The 22536-nt window shown below is 54.8% G+C and overlaps 1 protein-coding gene across 1 annotated transcript in view; it reads right to left on the bottom strand.

Annotated features, from left to right (window-relative positions):
• The window catches only part of LOC137309690 (aldehyde oxidase-like), a 122287-nt gene that overhangs the window by 65321 nt on the left and 34430 nt on the right, over positions 1 to 22536 (bottom strand). Inside the window, exons 4-5 of the mRNA XM_067977757.1 lie at positions 4918 to 5042; positions 1816 to 1949 (exon numbers count right to left, since the gene is read on the bottom strand). Coding sequence (XP_067833858.1) covers positions 1816 to 1949; positions 4918 to 5042 — 259 coding nt within the window. The remainder of the gene's footprint in view (positions 1 to 1815; positions 1950 to 4917; positions 5043 to 22536) is intronic.

Below are 22536 nucleotides of genomic sequence, written 5' to 3'. Positions count from 1 at the left end.
GCAGCGATGATGCTGTCCGTGTTCCAATGAAATCTGACGTAACATCATATAAATCGGACAGAGACTAGTCCATCAAGCCTGGTGGTTTGCACCATTGGAAGAGGAGGGCTCCATGTCATCCATTAAACCCCCCCCCACCACCCCCAGGATGACTAGAGGGGCTGGGGAGAAGTCCTGAAGACCATTTCCAAGTGCGTTGCATTGATTGCCAGAGATGGGGCACATCTGCAGGGTTTGTTGTATGAAGACACGTGGCCATTTACCAGCGAAGTGGCCTTGAATTTCTTTGCTTTAGGGCTCTTTCCCAGGTGTAGTAGAGGATCTCGGGGGTCTCCATCAGCCGGGTCTGCTGTTCGAAGGCAGATGACAGAGACCATCGTAGGAGAGCAGGGCAGCACATCAGCTAACCAGGGACCCTGTGAGAAAGTGCACATTGGGGGATCAGGTGAGGGCAGGATCAGGCCCGGCTCTGATACCCTGGACACTCGGAAAGTCTGAAGAATTGGCACTGGGGTGATGGCTGCTGCCCGCACATCTGTATCACAAGAGTCAATGTCTCCAAGAGTGGAACGCAGAAAGAGGTTCTTTCAATCTGGGCTATTTGGGGGTACAGGCCAATTCCACTCATGTCACTGTGAAATTTACCTCTCCCCATTGAGCTCCCTGTCCTCTATCATGGCCACGAAAGTCAAAAAACATCTTTTACTCTGATCATATCACACAGTTTCTTCAACATTGTTTTTATATTGTTCAGGCTGACGGATGTTGGTGCCATCAAACACTCCCAGGGCAGGTACAGCACGGGTTAGATACAGAGTAAAGCTCCCTCTACACTGTCCCATCAAACACTCCCAGGGCAGGTACAGCACGGGTTAGATACAGAGTAAAGCTCCCTCTACACTGTCCCATCAAACACTCCCAGGGCAGGTACAGCACGGGTTAGATACAGAGTAAAGCTCCCTCTACACTGTCCCATCAAACACTCCCAGGGCAGGTACAGCACGGGTTAGATACAGAGTAAAGCTCCCTCTACACTGTCCCATCAAACACTCCCAGGGAAGGTACAGCACGGGTTAGATACAGAGTAAAGCTCCCTCTACACTGTCCCATCAAACACTCCCAGGGCAGGTACAGCACGGGTTAGATACAGAGTAAAGCTCCCTCGACACTGTCCCATCAAACACTCCCAGGGCAGGCACAGCATGGGTTAGATACAGAGTAAAGCTCCCTCTACACTGTCCCATCAAACACTCCCAGGGCAGGTACAGCACGGGTTAGATACAGAGTAAAGCTCCCTCTACACTGTCCCATCAAACACTCCCAGGGCAGGCACAGCATGGGTTAGATACAGAGTAAAGCTCCTTCTACACTGTCCCATCAAACACTCCCAGGGCAGGTACAGCACGGGTTAGATACAGAGTAAAGTGTGATATTGTTCCATTTCCTCGACCAGCCATGCTGCGGAGTTGCTGAGCGAGATTGTTAATTTCGTGCCGACCAGCACTGAATTTTTAGTGCACTTCATTTTCACCATGTTTGGAACTAATGGTTATAGAATCTCAGTCAATCCAGGGTGTGCGTGTTAAACAGGTACACTCCCAGGCCATTTGGCGCTGGACTGAAATTGCTGAAACTCAGTTCACATCGGGCCCTCACAGCCAGTCGTCACAGGAGACTGTGACCCCAGCATGCTGTGCTGGATTTGAACCCGGGTCGCAGAGGTGAAAGGTGAAAGCCTGATCTCCTTGCATTAATCAGTCCCCTGGCAAACCACCATCCTGCACTGGCCACAGTCCCAGCGAGTGAACCACTTACTTGTGAGCTGCCACTGCCGTGATTGCTGCGATTATGCTGGTTTTCAATACCTTCCCACCAAAGGCACCGCCAATCCTTTTAACACGGACCGTGACTCGATTGGACGGAACTCCCAGCGACTCTGCAACTACTCTCTGTCAGAACAAGCAACAATTATTGACAGAAATCTGAGCTCTCTACTGGTTCGACCATGGGGGGCGGGGCGGGGCGGGGGGGCTCGATATTAACTCCTGGGTGGGAACGCGAGCGGCCAGCACCTCTGGGAGCAGAGGCAGGGAGACGGGGCCAACTTTAACCCCAGGGCCTCATTAACAGGACACTTCCCGACCAAATCTGCCTGGGAGGCCGTTGGGACGGGGCTGCCTGGCCGTTGGAGGTTGCTGCTGGGGACCCAGGGGCACGGTCCCCCAGCACAAGGGGAATCCAGGTCAGGGGAAGCTCAGGGCAGGGGAGGCCCATGGTTTCCTTCTGGGGCTCGGAGCTTCACTCCTGCTCCTCCTGGCCCCTCAGAGAAACTAAAAACTATAATGTAGAAACCTCATCTTGCTGGGCTCCTCTTCTAGCCCTCGATCCGGCTCCCGGCAGGTTTTGGCCTGATGGGTGAGGCCATCATTGCTCCCGCAGCTCAGGCCTCAGGTTAAAATAGCAGATCGGGCCCCAGTGATGTCATCAGAGCCAATTTGCATATTTAAAGAGGACCCCGCCGGTTTTGGGCAGCTGTCCTCACCGCCTACAATTTAAGATTGCGGTTGGCCGGAGCGCGGCGGGAAAATAACGGGTAATCTTCCTGCTCCATTTTAACTGCCTCCCCTGCCCAGGTCCCGCCGGGCCGGTGGAGTTAAAATCACCCTGGTGGTGTCTGGCAGGGAATCAATCAGGGTTCCCTTTCCAGATCTTTATTCAGTGACCCCTGCTGGAAAGTGCAGGGTCTGGACTTCGGGTAAGGACAGGAGTGGCCTTGGCTGTGGTGACCCCCTCCCTCCTCCTCCCAATAACCAACCCAGAAGTTTTTTTCTTATTTATTCATGGGATGTGGGCGTCGCTGGCAATGCCAGCATTTATTGCCCATCCCTAATTGCCCTTGAGAAGGTGGTGGTGAGCCGCCTTCTTGAACCGCTGCAGTCCGTGTGGTGAAGGTTCTCCCACAGTGCTGTTAGGAAGGGAGTTCTAGGATTTTGACCCAGCGACGATAAAGGAACAGCGATATATTTCCAAGTCGGGATGGTGTGTGACTTGGAGGGGAACGTGCAGGTGGTGTTGTTCCCATGTGCCTGCTGCTCTTGTCCTTCTAGGTGGGAGAGGTCGCGGGTTTGAGAGGTGGTGTTGAAGAAGCCTTGGTGAGTTGCTGCAGTGCAGCCACAGTGCGCCGGTGGTGAAGGGAGTGAATGTTTAGGGTGGTGGATGGGGTGCCAATCAAGCGGGCTGCTTTGTCCTGGATGGTGTCGAGCTTCTTGAGTGTTGTTGGAGCTGCACGTATCCAGGCAAGTGGAGAGTATTCCATCACACTCCTGACTTGTGCCTTGTAGATGGTGGAAAGGTTTTGGGGAGTCAGGAGGTGAGTCACTCGCCGCAGAATACCCAGCCTCTGACCTGCTCTCGTAGCCACAGTATTTATATGGCTGGTCCAGTTAAGTTTCTGGTCAATGGTGACCCCCAGGATGTTGATGGTGGGGGATTCAGCGATGGTAATGCCGTTGAATGTCAAGGGGATGTGGTTCGACTCTCTTGTTGGAGATGGACATTGCCTGGCACTTATCTGGCGTGAATGTTACTTGCCACTTATGAGCCCAAGCCTGGATGTTGTCCAGGTCTTGCTGCATGCGGGCTCGGACTGCTTCATTATTTGAGGGGTTGCAAATGGAACTGAACACTGTGCAATCATCAGCGAACATCCCCAAATCTGACCTTATGATGGAGGGAAGGTCATTGATGAAGCAGCTGAAGATGGTTGGGCCTAGGACACTGCCCTGAGGAACTCCTGCAGCAGTATCCTGGGACTGAGATGATTGGCCTCCAACAACCACTACCATCTTCCTTTGTGCTAGGTATGACTCCAGCCACTGGAGAGTTTTCCCCCTGATTCGCATTGATTTCAATTTTACTAGGGCTCCTTGGTGCCACACTCGGTCAAATGCTGCCTTAATGTCAAGGGCAGTCACTCTCACCTCACCTGAAGTTCACATGAAGGGGGATCATTTGGGTGGTGGTTATCCCAAGAGTAGTCCTGGAACCATACACCAAGCCAGAGTCAGCACCCTCGGGAGAGTAGGGAAGAAAAAGAAAGGGAAAGGAAGGGGGATGGAGGAATAATGTTATCGTTGACACTCAAAGGTCGGGTGCTGGATGTGGTCGATATGTCGGAGAGCAGGCATCTCCTGATGCTAATCCAAACTAGGCCTTCGATCCGGCTCCCGGCAGGTTTTGGCCTGGTGGGTGAGGCCTCAGTTCAAAATGGCAGATCAGGGCCTAATGATGTCATCAGAGCCAATCTGCATATTTAAAGCAGACCCCGTCAGCTTGGGGGTCCAAACCGAAACTGCTTCCATTCCCTGCCATTCCCGGTTTCTTCCCTCTTGTCTTGCTGGGACACGGTTCCCCTGGTAACGGCGGCCCCTTCACTACCTCACCCAAATGGCCGACCTTCCTGAGCATATGCAAGCCTGGGCAGTGAGTGTCTGCAAACTACTTGACCACGGCAGGGGAAGGTGGGTGACCGGCCCAAAGCCCACCTGGGCCTCACCTGACGTCCTTGCTCACGTCCACTTTCCACCTGGAATACTGAGTAGGTATCAGGAACGGGAAACCTGACCGATTGTCCTGTCCCGAGCCCAGGAGCTGGGGGCCATGGTGGCTGTTGCTGCTGATATTCATTGTCTAAGATGATACCAGCCTTGGAACCAGAGGTCAATGAATCAACGCAGGAGAGCAAAGAACGGGCAGGCCAGAAGAGGAACAGTCATGTTACCGCTGACAACAGCACCACATCCCGAAGGAGATTGCTCGCCCGTTCGCATTGGAACAGCTGGAAATAGAACGGGAACCATTCACCTGCAGTAATGGGGGTCACAGCAGGCCAGAGTGGGGTGAATCACAATGACTTACCTGAGAAAACGCTGGATGTTGTGTTGAACAAACCATTTCAATTTCTCCGTCCTCACCTTTGGGAATGACGAGGACACTTTGGGTTTCCATGTAAAAATGTTCCTGGCCTCCAATATGGATCTGTCCTGTAAATACAAGTGATGCTATTGAATGTAAAAGGATTACTTGGTGGACTGGAGGTTGCATGAAGTTAATTGAATTCAAATACTTTATTCTCATGATCAATGCAGAAGACAAGATTAAAGTACAAACCTACTGTGTCATCTGTAATCCAGAGACACAGACCCCCCTCCCATCACCGTGTGGGGGAATCACAGACACAGACCCCCCTCCCATCACCGTGTGGGGGAATCACAGACACAGACCCCCCTCCCATCACCGTGTGGGGGAATCACAGACACAGACGCCCCTCCCATCACCGTGTGGGGGAATCACAGACACAGACCCCCCTCCCATCACCGTGTAGGGGGAATCACAGACACAGACCCCCCTCCCATCACCGTGTGGGTGAATCACAGACACAGACCCCCCTCCCATCACCGTGTGGGGGAATCACAGACACAGACCCCCCTCCCATCACCGTGTGGGGGAATCAGAGACACAGACCCCCCGTCCCATCACCGTGTGGGGGAATCACAGACACAGACCCCCCTCCCATCACCGTGTGGGTGAATCACAGACACAGACCCCCCTCCCATCACCGTGTGGGGGAATCACAGACACAGACCCCCCTCCCATCACCGTGTGGGGGAATCACAGACACAGACCCCCCGTCCAATTAACCGTGTGAGGGAATCACAGACACAGCCCCCCCTCCCATCACCGTGTGGGGGGAATCACAGACACAGACCCCCCTCCCATCACCGTGTGGGGATCACAGACACAGACCCCCCGTCCCATCACCGTGTGGGGGAATCACAGACACAGACCCCCCTCCCATCACCGTGTGGGGGAATCACAGACACAGACCCCCCTCCCATCACAGTGTGGGGGAATCACAGGCAGAGACCCCCCTCCCATCACTGTGTGGGGGAATCACAGACACAGACCCCCCTCCCATCACCGTGTGGGGGAATCACAGACACAGACCCCCCTCCCATCACCGTGTGGGGGAAATCACAGACACAGACCCCCCTCCCATCACCGTGTGAGGGAATCACAGACACAGACCCCCCTCCCATCACCGTGTGGGGGAATCACAGGCACAGACCCCCCTCCCATCACCGTGTGAGGGAATCACAGATACAGACCCCCCTCCCATCACCGTGTGAGGGAATCACAGACACAGACCCCCCTCCCATCACCGTGTGGGGGAATCACAGACACAGACCCCCCTCCCATCACCGTGTGGGGGAATCACAGACACAGACCCCCCTCCCATCACCGTGTGGGGGAAATCACAGACACAGACCCCCCTCCCATCACCGTGTGAGGGAATCACAGACACAGACCCCCCTCCCATCACCGTGTGGGGGAATCACAGGCACAGACCCCCCTCCCATCACCGTGTGAGGGAATCACAGATACAGACCCCCCCTCCCATCACCGTGTGAGGGAATCACAGACACAGACCCCCCTCCCATCACCGTGTGAGGGAATCACAGACACAGACCCCCCTCCCATCACCGTGTGGGGGAATCACAGACACAGACCCCCCTCCCATCACCGTGTGGGGGAATCACAGACACAGACCCCCCTCCCATCACCGTGTGGGGGAATCACAGACACAGACCCCCCTCCCATCACCGTGTGGGGGAATCACAGGCAGAGACCCTACCCCCACCGTCCCATCACACTGATACTGCTGAGTTTCTGGGAGTTGTCTTGTTTGTCAGTTGGGATTGGAGTGTTTGATAAAATGTTTGTGAGCGACACTGATCATAGAATCGTAGAATCATACAGCATAGGAGGCCATTCAGCCCATCATACCCTTGCTGGCTCTTTGAAAGAGCTATCCAATTAGTCCCACTCCCCTGTTTCTTCCCCATACCCCTGCAAGTTATTATTGAATCTGTTTCCATCACCCTTTCAGGCCGTGAATTCCAGATCAGAACAACTCGCTGCCTAAAAAAATTCCGCTCATCTCCCCTCTGGTTAATTTGCCAATTACCTTAAATCTGTGACCTCTGGTTACTAACCCCTTTGCCACTGGAAATAGTTTATCATTATTTATCAAAACCCTTGATAGAATCATAGAATCGTAGAAAGGTTACAGCACGGAAGGAGGCCATTCGACCCTTTGAGTCCGTGCCAGCTCTACGCAAGAGCAACCCAGCTAGTCCCACTCCCCCGCCCTTTCCCCGTAGCCCTGAAAAGTTTTTCCTTTCAAGTACTTATCCAGTTCCCTTTTGAAGGCCATGATTGAATCTGCTTCACCACCCCCTTGGGGGTGGTGAAGCAGATCCGAATCACTCGCTGTGTAAAAAAGCTTTTCCTCATGTCACCTTTGGTTCTTTTGCCAATCACCTTAAATCTATGCCCTCTGGTTCTTGACCCTTCCTCCAATGGGAACAGTTTCTCTCTATCTATTCTGTCTAAACCCTTCATGATTTTGAATACCTCTATCAAATCTCCTCGCAACCTTCTCTGTTCCAGGAGAACAATCCCAGCTTCTCCAGTCTATCCACGTAACTAAAGTCTCTCATCCCTGGAATCATTCTAGTAAATCTCTTCTGCACCCTCTCTAAGGCCTTCACATCTTTCCTAAAGTGTGGTGCCCAGAACTGGATATAATATTCCAGTTGTGGCCGAATCAGTGTTTTATAAAGGTTCATCATAACTTCCCTGCTTTTGTACTCTATGGGCCCGATTTTAGCACCCGGTTCCGGGTGCGTTCTCGGCGGGGGGGCCTCTAAAATCCCGGTTTCGAGGAGCGGGACCGGATCGCGCCTCGATCCCGCCCACTTCCTGGTTGCGCGATGACGTGCGGGGGTGCGTGCGTTGGCCCCGCTGGTGGGAATCCCGCAGGCAATTAAAGCCAGCGGGGTTCCACTTGAGTGTATTTATCTTGGTATTTCAGGTCATTAAATGACCTGATTGAGCTGTTTATTTAACAGGTGTCGGATTTTACAGTGAAATGAGACTGTTTCCCATACTGGGGGAAACACTCACACTCTCAACGGACGTGTTGCAGCCAGCAGCCTGTGGCAGCTGCCAAGGTGCATTCCACAGGTGGGGGGGGGGAGAGCCTTCACCAACGCAGGAGGACACTCCGTAACATTGGGCAACGCCTGCCCTCCACCACCCTCCTCCAAGCAAGAAGATTCACCGGCGTGGAAGTCCAACCCCTGTGCGAGGACACACTTTTCTAGCGTGCACAACCCCGCAAACCTAAACCTGCCAGATGGGTGCTGCGTTGACATCCTCGGAGGACGAACAGGATGACCAGCCTCAGCAGCCTCGCAGTCCACGCCGTCCGCCTCAGAGACATGCATCCCCACAACACGGTGCTGCGGCACATCCACCTGCACAGCAGGATGGAGGGCATCTGCAGAGAGAGATGCGTCGCAGGAGGCACTACCCTCCGCACAGGGTCTACAGACCGAGGCTCAGCTTCATGGACCTCTCTGAGCAGCAGTGCATACATAGGCTCAGAGTCACTCGCCAGGTAGTCGCCGACATCTGCAGCCTCCTCAATGACGAGCTGCTCCCGGATGGACCAAGCAGCATCTTCTTACCCGTCGCCGTCAAAGTCACCACTGCCCTCAACTTCTTCGCCTGCGGATCCTTCCAGGGTGCCACGGGGGACATCACCGGGGTCTGTCAGTCGTCTGCACACAAGTGCATAAGGCAGGTCACCGATGGGTTGTTCCGCAGGGCCTCGACCTACATCAACTTCGCCATGGATGAGCGCAGCCAGACGGAGAGGGCGGTTGGATTCCATGCTGTGGCTGGCTTCCCACGGGTGCAGGGTGTAATCGATTGCACCCACATAGCAATACGGGCACCTCCACATGAGCCAGGGCTGTTTATCAACAGGAAAGGGTATCACTCCATGAACGCCCAGCTCATTTGTGACCACCGCCAGAGATTCCTACACGTGTGCGCCAGATACCCTGGCAGCTGCCACGATGCCTTCGTCCTCAGGGAGTCCACCGTCCCGCCCCTCTTCCACGCACCCAACGCCGGCAACGGCTGGCTCCTCGGCGACAAGGGATATCCCCTGCACACGTGGCTTATGACACCTCTGAGGAACCCCATTACCGAGCCACAGCGTCGGTATAATGACAGCCACATTGCTACCAGGTCTACAATTGAGCAGGCTATAGGGCTGCTCAAGATGCGCTTCAGGTGCCTTGATCGTTCCGGGGGAGCGCTCCAATACACGCCATTCAGAGTGGGACGAATTATAGTTGTCTGCTGTGCCCTGCATAACATGGCACTACAGAGAGGGGTGCCGCTGGAGGAGGCCCCATGCACACCCGCCACCCACATTGAGGACGACAATGAGGAGGAGGTGGAGGAGGAAGAGGAGGAGGAGGAAGAGGGAGAGGAGGAGGAACGACCCATGCGCCGAACACCGGCTCACCTGCGTGCTCGTCAGGCCAGGGAGGCACTCATATGCCAACGGTTCTCCTAACATCACACTGTGTGAGGCGTTCACATGTCATAACGTGCACAGACGAGGGTCCATACAGGCTCCCTCCACAGAAGAGTGGTGCCTGTACACCTGCACCCACTGGATTATGCTCAATGGGTGGGACGGGGTGGTCGTCGTCATGATGAGGCGCAGGGAAGGGACATATTGCACAAGCCGCAGAATTATGGACAAGAGGTGGCAGCATTGGTGAGAAAAAGTGAGTTTATTTTGTGGTGACATTCAAAGAGTAGAAAATTAAAAAAAAACGACAAACACCCTGTTGCAATCCCTGTGTGCTCACGGAACTTTAGGCGTTTGTTTTCGGGACCCCCTACGTGGTGCTACCCCTGTGGCTCCAGCAGAGGTGGTGGCAGGTTGCTCCTGTTCGTGCCCTGACCGGGTAGATGCTTTGGGCCGACGCCCCCTGGGTTTCGGTGCCCGTGAGGGCACCTCCACAGACTGCTCCTCCTGCACCTGTGCAGGGGCAGACTCGGCCACCTGGAGAGGATGGACTATTGCGGGCACTGGTTGAGAGGGGGGCAACGGGTGAGACTTGGGGGCGCCTTGAGTAGCGTCCACACTTCCATTTCCCCGTTCACCATCTTCCCTCTCATGGCCAAGGCCCACATCACCCCTTCCACCCTGCTGGACGGCAGTTTGGATGACGTGGGTGAGACCTTGCAAGGCCACCTCCAATGTATCTGTCAACCTGTTGATGGCGGCAGAATGTTGTTCACCCTGAATCCGAACAGCCGTTGTGAGGGCCTGGATGGACTCATTGGTGAGCTGTGCGTGACGCTCGAGGGAGGCTAGCCTGTCCTCCACCGCAGACGTTCCCACACCTACCCGCGACACTATCTCAGAGATGCCTTCACGTCCCTGCGACACTATCTCGGCGATACCCTCCTGCACCTGTGCCACCATTCCCCTCATGCAGGAGTTGGACTCCTCCATCCTCCGTGCGATTGTGGAGAGTGCGCGTGGCACCTCTCCCAGTACCTCAGCAATGTTCTGGTGCCCCTCGACGACTCTCCTTTTGACAGGTGGCCCCCTGGGTTCAGCATCTGGGTCCGGCTGAGCAAAGCCTGGAGAAGAGTGCTCCCACCGACGCGGACCCTCCGCGGCTGACCCTGCCACCAGGGTCTGCTCATGCTCATGTGTGCGCGGTGACTCACCATGTGCAATCCCAACTAGCTGAGGGGGGGGACCCACCGAGGTGTGTGTATCTGCGCTGGTGGATGCAAGGCTCATGTGTGACGATGCACCCTCAGAGACGGGCATGTCCTCTGAGGAATCGCCCTCAACCGAGACGTCGATCGCAGACGGTCCTGGAAGAGAACAGAGGGAAATATCAGGCATGTGACCAAATGTGGCGGTGCGGCATATGCCATGTGATGCTACGATCATTCACGATCATGAGTGATGAGTGCCAGCTTTCCCTTACCGGCCGTTTCGCCAGAACCAGACTCGCCATCCGCCATCGACAGGCAATGCAGCGTGCGGCTGATCTCCAGTGCCTCGACCTCGGCGTCTGTCAGGGCCATCTCGTGTGGCGGGCCCCCTCCGGTGCATGCCCGATCGCGTGCGTTCCTGGCCCTCTTCTCCTGTGAGGGCAAAACACAAAAACGTTATTGAGTGATGATTACAATGTGAGACGCTTCAAGCATTGGTGTGATTGGCCACATGGCCATCCCATTGTATGGGCATTGGGGTGTGTGGTAGTGGTCGAGTGGGGACAGGGACGGTGGGTACGTGCAGGCACTGTGAGGATGATAGTTGGGTGGCTGTGAGGATTGGTGCGGGAGCGCAGTACTGTCAGTGGAGATGGGGTTGTGAGGTGTTTGAGGTGATGTGGAAGACGGAGTGATGCAGAATGCGTTAGTGTACTCACTTTTCCGGACCTGGTGAAGTCATTGAATCTCTTGCGGCACTGAATCCAAGTGCGGGTGGTGTTTCCCCTGCTTGTGACCTCCGCGGCCACCTCCTCCCATGCCCTCTTGGTGGCGCTGGCAGGGCACCTCCTTCCATCCGTGGGGAACAGCGTCTCCCTCCTCATGCGGACCCCGTCCAGCAGCACCTGGAGGGCGTGGTCCGTGAAACGGGGAGCAGCCTTACCCCTGTGCTCCTCCATCCTTGATGGAGTGTAGTTTGTGGCTGGAGGGGCTTTGGTGGACTGCCCCTTTAAATAGAGCGCAACCATCGCTCAGACGTCAATGCGCATGCGCAGGCCGCCGGCACGCAGCTGAGAAGCGCGGAACCCGTAACTGCCGGCTAATCACATCAATCATCCCGCGATCGCGTGCGCAACGCACTCAATTTGGCCGGCGCGTTTTCCTCGAGCCCGCCCGACCACCCGCTGCCAACCCGCACCCCTGGTAAAATCGGGCCCTATGTCTCTATTTATAAAGCCCGGGATCACGTATGTTCACCACTATTCTCTGCTTCCTGTTACTTAGCCAATTCTGTATCCCTGTTGCCACTGCCCCTTTATTCCATGGGCTTGAATCTTGATAACAAGCCGATTACGCAGCACTTTATCAAACGCCTTTTGAAAGTCCAGATACACCACATCAACTGCACTGCCCTCATCTACCCTCTCTGTTACCTCATCAAAAAACTCAATCAAGTTAGCTAAACACGATTTGCCTTTAACAAATCCGTGCTGGCTTTCGCTAATCAATCCACACTTGTCCAAGTGACTGCTAATTCTGTCCCAGATTATCGTTTCTAAAAGTTTCCCCACCACTGAGGTTAAACTGACTGGCCTGTAGTTGCCTGTAATTGCTGGGTTTATCCTTACACCCTTTTTTGAACAAGGGTGTAACAATCGCAATTCTCCAGTCCTCTGGCACCATCCCTGCATCGAAGGATGTTTGGAAGATTATGGCCAGCACCTCCACAATTTCCACCCTTACTTCCCTCAACAACCGAGGATGCATCCCATCCGGACCAGTGACTTATCTACTTTAAGTACAGCTAGCCTTTCTAGTACCTCCTCTTTATCAAATTTTAACCCATCCAGTATCTCACTGACATCTTCCTTTACTGAGACTCTGGTAGCATCTTCTTCCTTGGTAAAGACAGATGCAAAGTACTCATTTAGTACCTCGGTCATGCCCTCTGCCTTCATGAGCAGATCTCCTTTATGGTCCCTAATCGGCCCTGCTCCTCCTCTTACTACCCGTTTATTATTTATATGCCTTTCGGAGACTTTTGGATTCCCATTTATGTTAGCCGCCAGTCTATTCTCATACTCTCTCTTTGTCCCTCTTATTTCCTTTTTCACTTCCCCTCTTTCTATATTCAGCCTGGTTCGCACTTGTGTTATCAAACTGACGTCTGTCATACTCCCCTTTTTTCCACTTCATCTTACTCACGATCTCTTTTGTCATCTAAGGAGCTCTGACTTTAGTTGCCCGACCTTTCTCCCTTGTGGGAGTGTACCTAGACTGTACCTGAACCGTCTCCTCTTTAAAGGCCGCCCACTGTTCAATTACAGTTTTGCCTGCCAATCTTTGATTCCAATTTACTCGGGCCAGATCTGTTCTCATCCCACTGAAATTGGCCCTCCTCCAATTGAGTATTTTTACTTTAGAGTGGTTCATGTCCTTTTCCATAGCTGGTCTAAACCTTATGATACTATGATCGCTGTTCCCTAAATGTTCCCCCACTGACACTTGCTCCACTTGGCCCACCTAATTCCCCAGAACCAAGTCCAGCAATGCCTCCTTCCTCGTTGGTCCAGAAATGTACTGGTCAAGAAAGTTCACCTGAACACACGTCAAAAATTCCTCCCCCTCTTTGCCCCTTATTATTACTATCCCAGTCTATATTAGGAGAGTTGAAGTCCACTGTTATCACTACTCTATGGCTTTTGCATCTCTCTGCAATTTCCCTGAAAATTTGCTCCTCTATCTCCTTCCCACTAGTTGGTGGTCTATAGAATACACCCAGTAGTGTAATGCCACCTCTAATGTTTCTTAACTCTAACCAAATAGATCCTGTCCTTGACCCCTCCAGGACATCCTCTCTCTCCAGCACTGCAATATTTTTAATCAATACTGCCACCACCCTCCCCTCCTTTCTTTCCTTCGCTATCTTTCCTGAACACCTTGTATCAGGAATATTTAGTCCCCAATCCTGCCCTTTTTTGAGCCAGGTCTCCGTTATCGCCACAACATCATATTCCCATGTGGCCATTTGTTCCTGCAGCTCACCACCCTTGTTTACTACACTTCATGCGTTTACACACGTGCCCTGTGAACCAACCTTGGACTTCCTTGTACTCTCTCTTACTCTGATCCCACCGAATACCGTACGATTTCTTACTCGAGTGCTATCTTTCTCTCCCAATCCTTTGTGCACCTTATTTCTCTTTTCCAATGTTACATCCTGGTGCCCATCCCCCATGATTTTGAACACCTCGATCAAATCTCCCCTGAACCTTCTCTGTTCGAAGGACAATCCCAGCTTCTCCTGTCTCTCCACATAACTGAAATCCCTCATCCCTGGTCCCATTCCAGTAAATCTACTCTGCGCCCTCTCTGACGACTTGACATCCTTCCTGAGGGAATGGATTAGAATGTGTGGAATTTATTCCTGTACCAGTGACAGCCACTAACTCAGCAAAGAAAACACACCCGCTCAGTCCAAAACACACCCGTGAACCCAAAACACACCCGCTCAGCCCAAAATATACCCGTTAACCCAAAACACACCCGCTCAGTCCAAAATATACCCGCTCAGCCCAAAACACACCCGTTAACCCAAAACACACCCGCTCAGTCCAAAACACACTCGCTCAGCTCAAAACACACCCGCTCAGTCCAAAACACACCCGCTCAGTCCAAAACACACTCGCTCAGCTCAAAACACACCCGCTCAGTCCAAAACACACCCGCTCAGTCCAAAACACACCCGCTCAGCCCAAAACACACCCGCTCAGTCCAAAACACACCCGCTCAGCCCAAAACACACCCGCTCAGCCCAAAACACACCCGCTCAGCCCAGAACACACCCGCTTGGTCCAAAACACACTCGCTCGGCCCAAAACACACCCGCTTGGTCCAAAATACACCCGCTCAGCCCAAAACACACCCGCTTGGTCCAAAATACACCCGCTCAGCCCAAAACACACCCGCTCAGCCCAAAACACACTCGCTCAGCCCAAAATACACTCGCTCAGCCCAAAATACACCCGTTAACCCAAAACACACCCGCTCAGCCCAAAACACACCCGCTCAGCCCAAAACACACCCGCTCAGCCCAAAACACACCCGCTCAGTCCAAAACACACCCGCTCAGCCCAAAACACACCCGCTCAGTCCAAAACACACCCGCTCAGCCCAAAACACACCCGCTCAGCCCAAAACACACCCGCTCAGCCCAAAACACACCCGCTCAGCCCAAAACACACCCGCTCAGCCCAAAACACACCCGCTCAGCCCAAAACACACCCGCTCAGTCCAAAACACACCCGCTCATCCCAAAACACACCCGCTCAGCCCAAAACACACCCGCTCAGCCCAAAACACACCCGCTCAGTCCAAAACACACCCGCTCAGCCCAAAACACACCCGCTCAGTCCAAAACACACCCACTCAGCCCAAAACACACCCGCTCAGCCCAAAACACACCCGCTCAGCCCAAAACACACCCGCTCAGTCCAAAACACACCCGCTCAGTCCAAAACACACCCGCTCATCCCAAAACACACCCGCTCAGCCCAAAACACACCCGCTCAGTCCAAAACACACCCGCTCATCCCAAAACACACCCGCTCAGCCCAAAACACACCGCTCAGCCCAAAACACACCCGCTCAGCCCAAAACACACCCGCTCAGTCCAAAACACACCCGCTCAGCCCAAAACACACCCGCTCAGCCCAAAACACACCCGCTCATCCCAAAACACACCCGCTCAGCCCAAAACACACCCGCTCAGCCCAAAACACACTCGCTCAGCCCAAAACACACCCGCTCAGTCCAAAACACACCCGCTCATCCCAAAACACACCCGCTCAGTCCAAAACACACCCGCTCATCCCAAAACACACCCGCTCAGCCCAAAACACACCCGCTCAGTCCAAAACACACCCGCTCAGCCCAAAACACACCCGCTCAGTCCAAAACACACCCGCTCAGTCCAAAACACACCCGCTCAGCCCAAAACACACCCGCTCAGCCCAAAACACACCCGCTCAGTCCAAAACACACCCGCTCAGTCCAAAACACACACGCTCAGTCCAAAACTCACCCGCTCAGCCCAAAACAAACCCGCTCAGCCCAATGCACACCCGCTCAGTCCAAAACACACCCGCTCAGTCCAAAACACTCCCGCTCAGTCCAAAACACACCCGAGAAACAAAAACACACCCGCTCAGCCCAAAACACACCCGCTCAGCCCAAAACACACCGCTCAGCCCAAAACACACCCGCTCAGTCCAAAACACACCCGCTCAGCCCAAAACACACCCGCTCAGTCCAAAACACACCCGATCAGCCCAAAACACACCCGCTCAGTCCAAAACACACTCGCTCAGCCCAAAACACAGCCGCTCAGCCCAAAACACACCCGCTCAGCCCAAAACACACCCGCTCAGCCCAAAACACACCGGCTCAGCCCAAAACACACCCGCGCAGCCCAAAACACACCCGCTCAGCCCAAAACACACCCGCTCAGCCCAAAACACACCCGCTTGGTCCAAAACACACTCGCTCAGCCCAAAACACACCCGCTTGGTCCAAAATACACCCGCTCAGGCCAAAACACACCCGCTCAGCCCAAAACACACTCGCTCAGCCCAAAATACACCCGTGAACCCAAAACACACCCGCTCAGCCCAAAACACACCCGCTCAGCCCAAAACACACCCGCTCAGCCCAAAACACACCAGCTCAGTCCAAAATACACCCGCTCAGCCCAAAACACACCCGCTCAGTCCAAAACACACCCGCTCAGCCCAAAACACACCCGCTCAGCCCAAAACACACCCGCTCAGCCCAAAACACACCCGCTCAGTCCAAGACACACCCGCTCAGCCCAAAACACACCCGCTCAGTCCAAAACACACCCGCTCAGCCCAAAACACACCCGCTCAGCCCAATACACACCCGCTCAGCCCAAAACACACCCGCTCAGTCGAAAACACACCCGCTCAGTCTAAAACACACCCGCTCAGACCAAAACACACCCGAGAAACAAAAACACACCCGCTCAGCCCAAAACACACCCGCTCAGCCCAAAACACACCCGCTCATCCCAAAACACACCCGCTCAGCACAAAACACACCCGCTCAGTCCAAAACACACTCGCTCAGCCCAAAACACACTCGCTCAGTCCAAAACACACCCGCTCATCCCAAAACACACCCGCTCAGTCCAAAACACACCCGCTCATCCCAAAACACACCCGCTCAGCCCAAAACACACCCGCTCAGTCCAAAATACACCCGCTCAGCCCAAAACACACCCGCTCAGCCCAAAACACACCCGCTCAGTCCAAAACACACCCGCTCAGCCCAAAACACACCCGCTCAGCCCAAAACACACCCGCTCAGCCCAATACACACCTGCTCAGTCCAAAACACACCCGCTCAGCCCAAAACACACCCGCTCAGCCCAAAACACACCCGCTCAATCCAAAACACACCCGTTAACCCAAAACACACCCGCTCAGCCCAAAACACACCCGCTCAGCCCAAAACACACCCGCTCAGCCCAAAACACACTCGCTCAGTCCAAAACACACCCGCTCAGCCCAAAACACACCCGCTCAGTCCAAAACACACCCGCTCAGCCCAAAACACACCCGCTCAGCCCAAAACACACCCGCTCAGCCCAAAACACACCCGCTCAGCCCAAAACACACCCGCTCAGTCCAAAACACACCCGCTCAGCCCAAAACACACCCGCTCAGCCCAAAACACACCCGCTCAGCCCAAAGCACACCCGCTCAGTCCAAAACACACCCGCTCAGTCCAAAACACACCCGCTCATCCCAAAACACACCCGCTCAGCCCAAAACACACCCGCTCAGCCCAAAACACACCCGCTCAGTCCAAAACACACCCGCTCAGCCCAAAACACACCCGCTCAGTCCAAAACACACCCGCTCAGCCCAAAACACACCCGCTCAGCCCAAAACACACCCGCTCAGCCCAAAACACACCCGCTCAGCCCAAAACACACCCGCTCAGTCCAAAACACACCCGCTCAGCCCAAAACACACCCGCTCAGCCCAAAACACACCCGCTCAGCCCAAAACACACCCGCTCAGTCCAAAACACACCCGCTCAGTCCAAAACACACCCGCTCATCCCAAAACACACCCGCTCAGCCCAAAACACACCCGCTCAGCCCAAAACACACCCGCTCAGCCCAAAACACACCCGCTCAGTCCAAAACACACCCGCTCAGCCCAAAACACACCCGCTCAGCCCAAAACACACCCGCTCATCCCAAAACACACCCGCTCAGCCCAAAACACACCCGCTCAGCCCAAAACACACTCGCTCAGCCCAAAACACACCCGCTCAGTCCAAAACACACCCGCTCATCCCAAAACACACCCGCTCAGTCCAAAACACACCCGCTCATCCCAAAACACACCCGCTCAGCCCAAAACACACCCGCTCAGTCCAAAACACACCCGCTCAGTCCAAAACACACCCGCTCAGCCCAAAACACACCCGCTCAGTCCAAAACACACCCGCTCAGTCCAAAACACACACGCTCAGTCCAAAACACACCCGCTCAGTCCAAAACACACCCGCTCAGCCCAAAACACACCCGCTCAGTCCAAAACACACCCGCTCAGTCCAAAACACACACGCTCAGTCCAAAACTCACCCGCTCAGCCCAAAACAAACCCGCTCAGCCCAATGCACACCCGCTCAGTCCAAAACACACCCGCTCAGTCCAAAACACTCCCGCTCAGTCCAAAACACACCCGAGAAACAAAAACACACCCGCTCAGCCCAAAACACACCCGCTCAGCCCAAAACACACCGCTCAGCCCAAAACACACCCGCTCAGTCCAAAACACACCCGCTCAGCCCAAAACACACCCGCTCAGTCCAAAACACACCCGATGAGCCCAAAACACACCCGCTCAGTCCAAAACACACCCGCTCAGCCCAAAACACACCGGCTCAGCCCAAAACACACCCGCGCAGCCCAAAACACACCCGCTCAGCCCAAAACACACCCGCTCAGCCCAAAACACACCCGCTCAGCCCAAAACACACCCGCTCAGCCCAAAACACACCCGCTTGGTCCAAAACACACTCGCTCAGCCCAAAACACACCCGCTTGGTCCAAAATACACCCGCTCAGGCCAAAACACACCCGCTCAGCCCAAAACACACCCGCTCAGCCCAAAACACACCCGCTCAGCCCAAAACACACCAGCTCAGTCCAAAATACACCCGCTCAGCCCAAAACACACCCGCTCAGTCCAAAACACACCCGCTCAGCCCAAAACACACCCGCTCAGCCCAAAACACACCCGCTCAGCCCAAAACACACCCGCTCAATCCAAAACACACCCGTTAACCCAAAACACACCCGCTCAGCCCAAAACACACCCGCTCAGCCCAAAACACACCCGCTCAGCCCAAAACACACCCGCTCAGCCCAAAACACACCCGCTCAGCCCAAAACACACCCGCTCAGCCCAAAACACACCCGCTCAGCCCAAAACACACCCGCTCAGCCCAAAACACACCCGCTCAGTCCAAAACACACCCGCTCAGCCCAAAACACACCCGCTCAGCCCAAAACACACCCGCTCAGCCCAAAACACACCCGCTCAGTCCAAAACACACCCGCTCAGTCCAAAACACACCCGCTCATCCCAAAACACACCCGCTCAGCCCAAAACACACCCGCTCAGCCCAAAACACACCCGCTCAGTCCAAAACACACCCGCTCAGCCCAAAACACACCCGCTCAGTCCAAAACACACCCGCTCAGCCCAAAACACACCCGCTCAGCCCAAAACACACCCGCTCAGCCCAAAACACACCCGCTCAGCCCAAAACACACCCGCTCAGCCCAAAACACACCGCTCAGCCCAAAACACACCCGCTCAGCCCAAAACACACCCGCTCAGTCCAAAACACACCCGCTCAGCCCAAAACACACCCGCTCATCCCAAAACACACCCGCTCAGCCCAAAACACACCCGCTCAGCCCAAAACACACCCGCTCAGTCCAAAACACACCCGCTCATCCCAAAACACACCCGCTCAGTCCAAAACACACCCGCTCATCCCAAAACACACCCGCTCAGTCCAAAACACACCCGCTCAGCCCAAAACACACCCGCTCAGTCCAAAACACACCCGCTCAGTCCAAAACACACCCGCTCAGCCCAAAACACACCCGCTCAGTCCAAAACACACCCGCTCAGTCCAAAACACACACGCTCAGTCCAAAACTCACCCGCTCAGCCCAAAACAAACCCGCTCAGCCCAATGCACACCCGCTCAGTCCAAAACACACCCGCTCAGTCCAAAACACTCCCGCTCAGTCCAAAACACACCCGAGAAACAAAAACACACCCGCTCAGCCCAAAACACACCCGCTCAGCCCAAAACACACCGCTCAGCCCAAAACACACCCGCTCAGTCCAAAACACACCCGCTCAGCCCAAAACACACCCGCTCAGTCCAAAACACACCCGATGAGCCCAAAACACACCCGCTCAGTCCAAAACACACCCGCTCAGCCCAAAACACACCCGCTCAGTCCAAAACACACCCGCTCAGCCCAAAACACACCCGCTCAGCCCAAAACACACCCGCTCAGCCCAAAACACACCCGCTCAATCCAAAACACACCCGTTAACCCAAAACACACCCGCTCAGCCCAAAACACACCCGCTCAGCCCAAAACACACCCGCTCAGCCCAAAACACACCCGCTCAGCCCAAAACACACCCGCTCAGCCCAAAACACACCCGCTCAGCCCAAAACACACCCGCTCAGCCCAAAACACACCCGCTCAGCCCAAAACACACCCGCTCAGTCCAAAACACACCCGCTCAGCCCAAAACACACCCGCTCAGCCCAAAACACACCCGCTCAGCCCAAAACACACCCGCTCAGTCCAAAACACACCCGCTCAGTCCAAAACACACCCGCTCATCCCAAAACACACCCGCTCAGCCCAAAACACACCCGCTCAGCCCAAAACACACCCGCTCAGTCCAAAACACACCCGCTCAGCCCAAAACACACCCGCTCAGTCCAAAACACACCCGCTCAGCCCAAAACACACCCGCTCAGCCCAAAACACACCCGCTCAGCCCAAAACACACCCGCTCAGCCCAAAACACACCCGCTCAGCCCAAAACACACCGCTCAGCCCAAAACACACCCGCTCAGCCCAAAACACACCCGCTCAGTCCAAAACACACCCGCTCAGCCCAAAACACACCCGCTCATCCCAAAACACACCCGCTCAGCCCAAAACACACCCGCTCAGCCCAAAACACACCCGCTCAGTCCAAAACACACCCGCTCATCCCAAAACACACCCGCTCAGTCCAAAACACACCCGCTCATCCCAAAACACACCCGCTCAGTCCAAAACACACCCGCTCAGCCCAAAACACACCCGCTCAGTCCAAAACACACCCGCTCAGTCCAAAACACACCCGCTCAGCCCAAAACACACCCGCTCAGTCCAAAACACACCCGCTCAGTCCAAAACACACACGCTCAGTCCAAAACTCACCCGCTCAGCCCAAAACAAACCCGCTCAGCCCAATGCACACCCGCTCAGTCCAAAACACACCCGCTCAGTCCAAAACACTCCCGCTCAGTCCAAAACACACCCGAGAAACAAAAACACACCCGCTCAGCCCAAAACACACCCGCTCAGCCCAAAACACACCGCTCAGCCCAAAACACACCCGCTCAGTCCAAAACACACCCGCTCAGCCCAAAACACACCCGCTCAGTCCAAAACACACCCGATGAGCCCAAAACACACCCGCTCAGTCCAAAACACACCCGCTCAGCCCAAAACACACCGGCTCAGCCCAAAACACACCCGCGCAGCCCAAAACACACCCGCTCAGCCCAAAACACACCCGCTCAGCCCAAAACACACCCGCGCAGCCCAAAACACACCCGCTCAGCCCAAAACACACCCGCTCAGCCCAAAACACACCCGCTCGGTCCAAAACACACTCGCTCAGCCCAAAACACACCCGCTCAGCCCAAAACACACCCGCTTGGTCCAAAATACACCCGCTCAGGCCAAAACACACCCGCTCAGCCCAAAACACACTCGCTCAGCCCAAAATACACCCGTGAACCCAAAACACACCCGCTCAGCCCAAAACACACCCGCTCAGCCCAAAACACACCCGCTCAGCCCAAAACACACCAGCTCAGTCCAAAATACACCCGCTCAGCCCAAAACACACCCGCTCAGTCCAAAACACACCCGCTCAGCCCAAAACACACCCGCTCAGCCCAAAACACACCCGCTCAGCCCAAAACACACCCGCTCAGTCCAAGACACACCCGCTCAGCCCAAAACACACCCGCTCAGTCCAAAACACACCCGCTCAGCCCAAAACACACCCGCTCAGCCCAATACACACCCGCTCAGCCCAAAACACACCCGCTCAGTCGAAAACACACCCGCTCAGTCTAAAACACACCCGCTCAGACCAAAACACACCCGAGAAACAAAAACACACCCGCTCAGCCCAAAACACACCCGCTCAGCCCAAAACACACCCGCTCATCCCAAAACACACCCGCTCAGCACAAAACACACCCGCTCAGTCCAAAACACACTCGCTCAGCCCAAAACACACTCGCTCAGTCCAAAACACACCCGCTCATCCCAAAACACACCCGTTAACCCAAAACACACCCGCTCATCCCAAAACACACCCGCTCAGCCCAAAACACACCCGCTCAGTCCAAAACACACCCGCTCAGCCCAAAACACACCCGCTCAGCCCAAAACACACCCGCTCAGTCCAAAACACACCCGCTCAGCCCAAAACACACCCG

This window comes from Heptranchias perlo, unplaced genomic scaffold, assembly GCF_035084215.1.
Source record: "Heptranchias perlo isolate sHepPer1 unplaced genomic scaffold, sHepPer1.hap1 HAP1_SCAFFOLD_177, whole genome shotgun sequence".
NCBI lineage: Eukaryota > Metazoa > Chordata > Chondrichthyes > Hexanchiformes > Hexanchidae > Heptranchias > Heptranchias perlo.
This window is presented reverse-complemented; position numbering and strand designations above follow the sequence as displayed.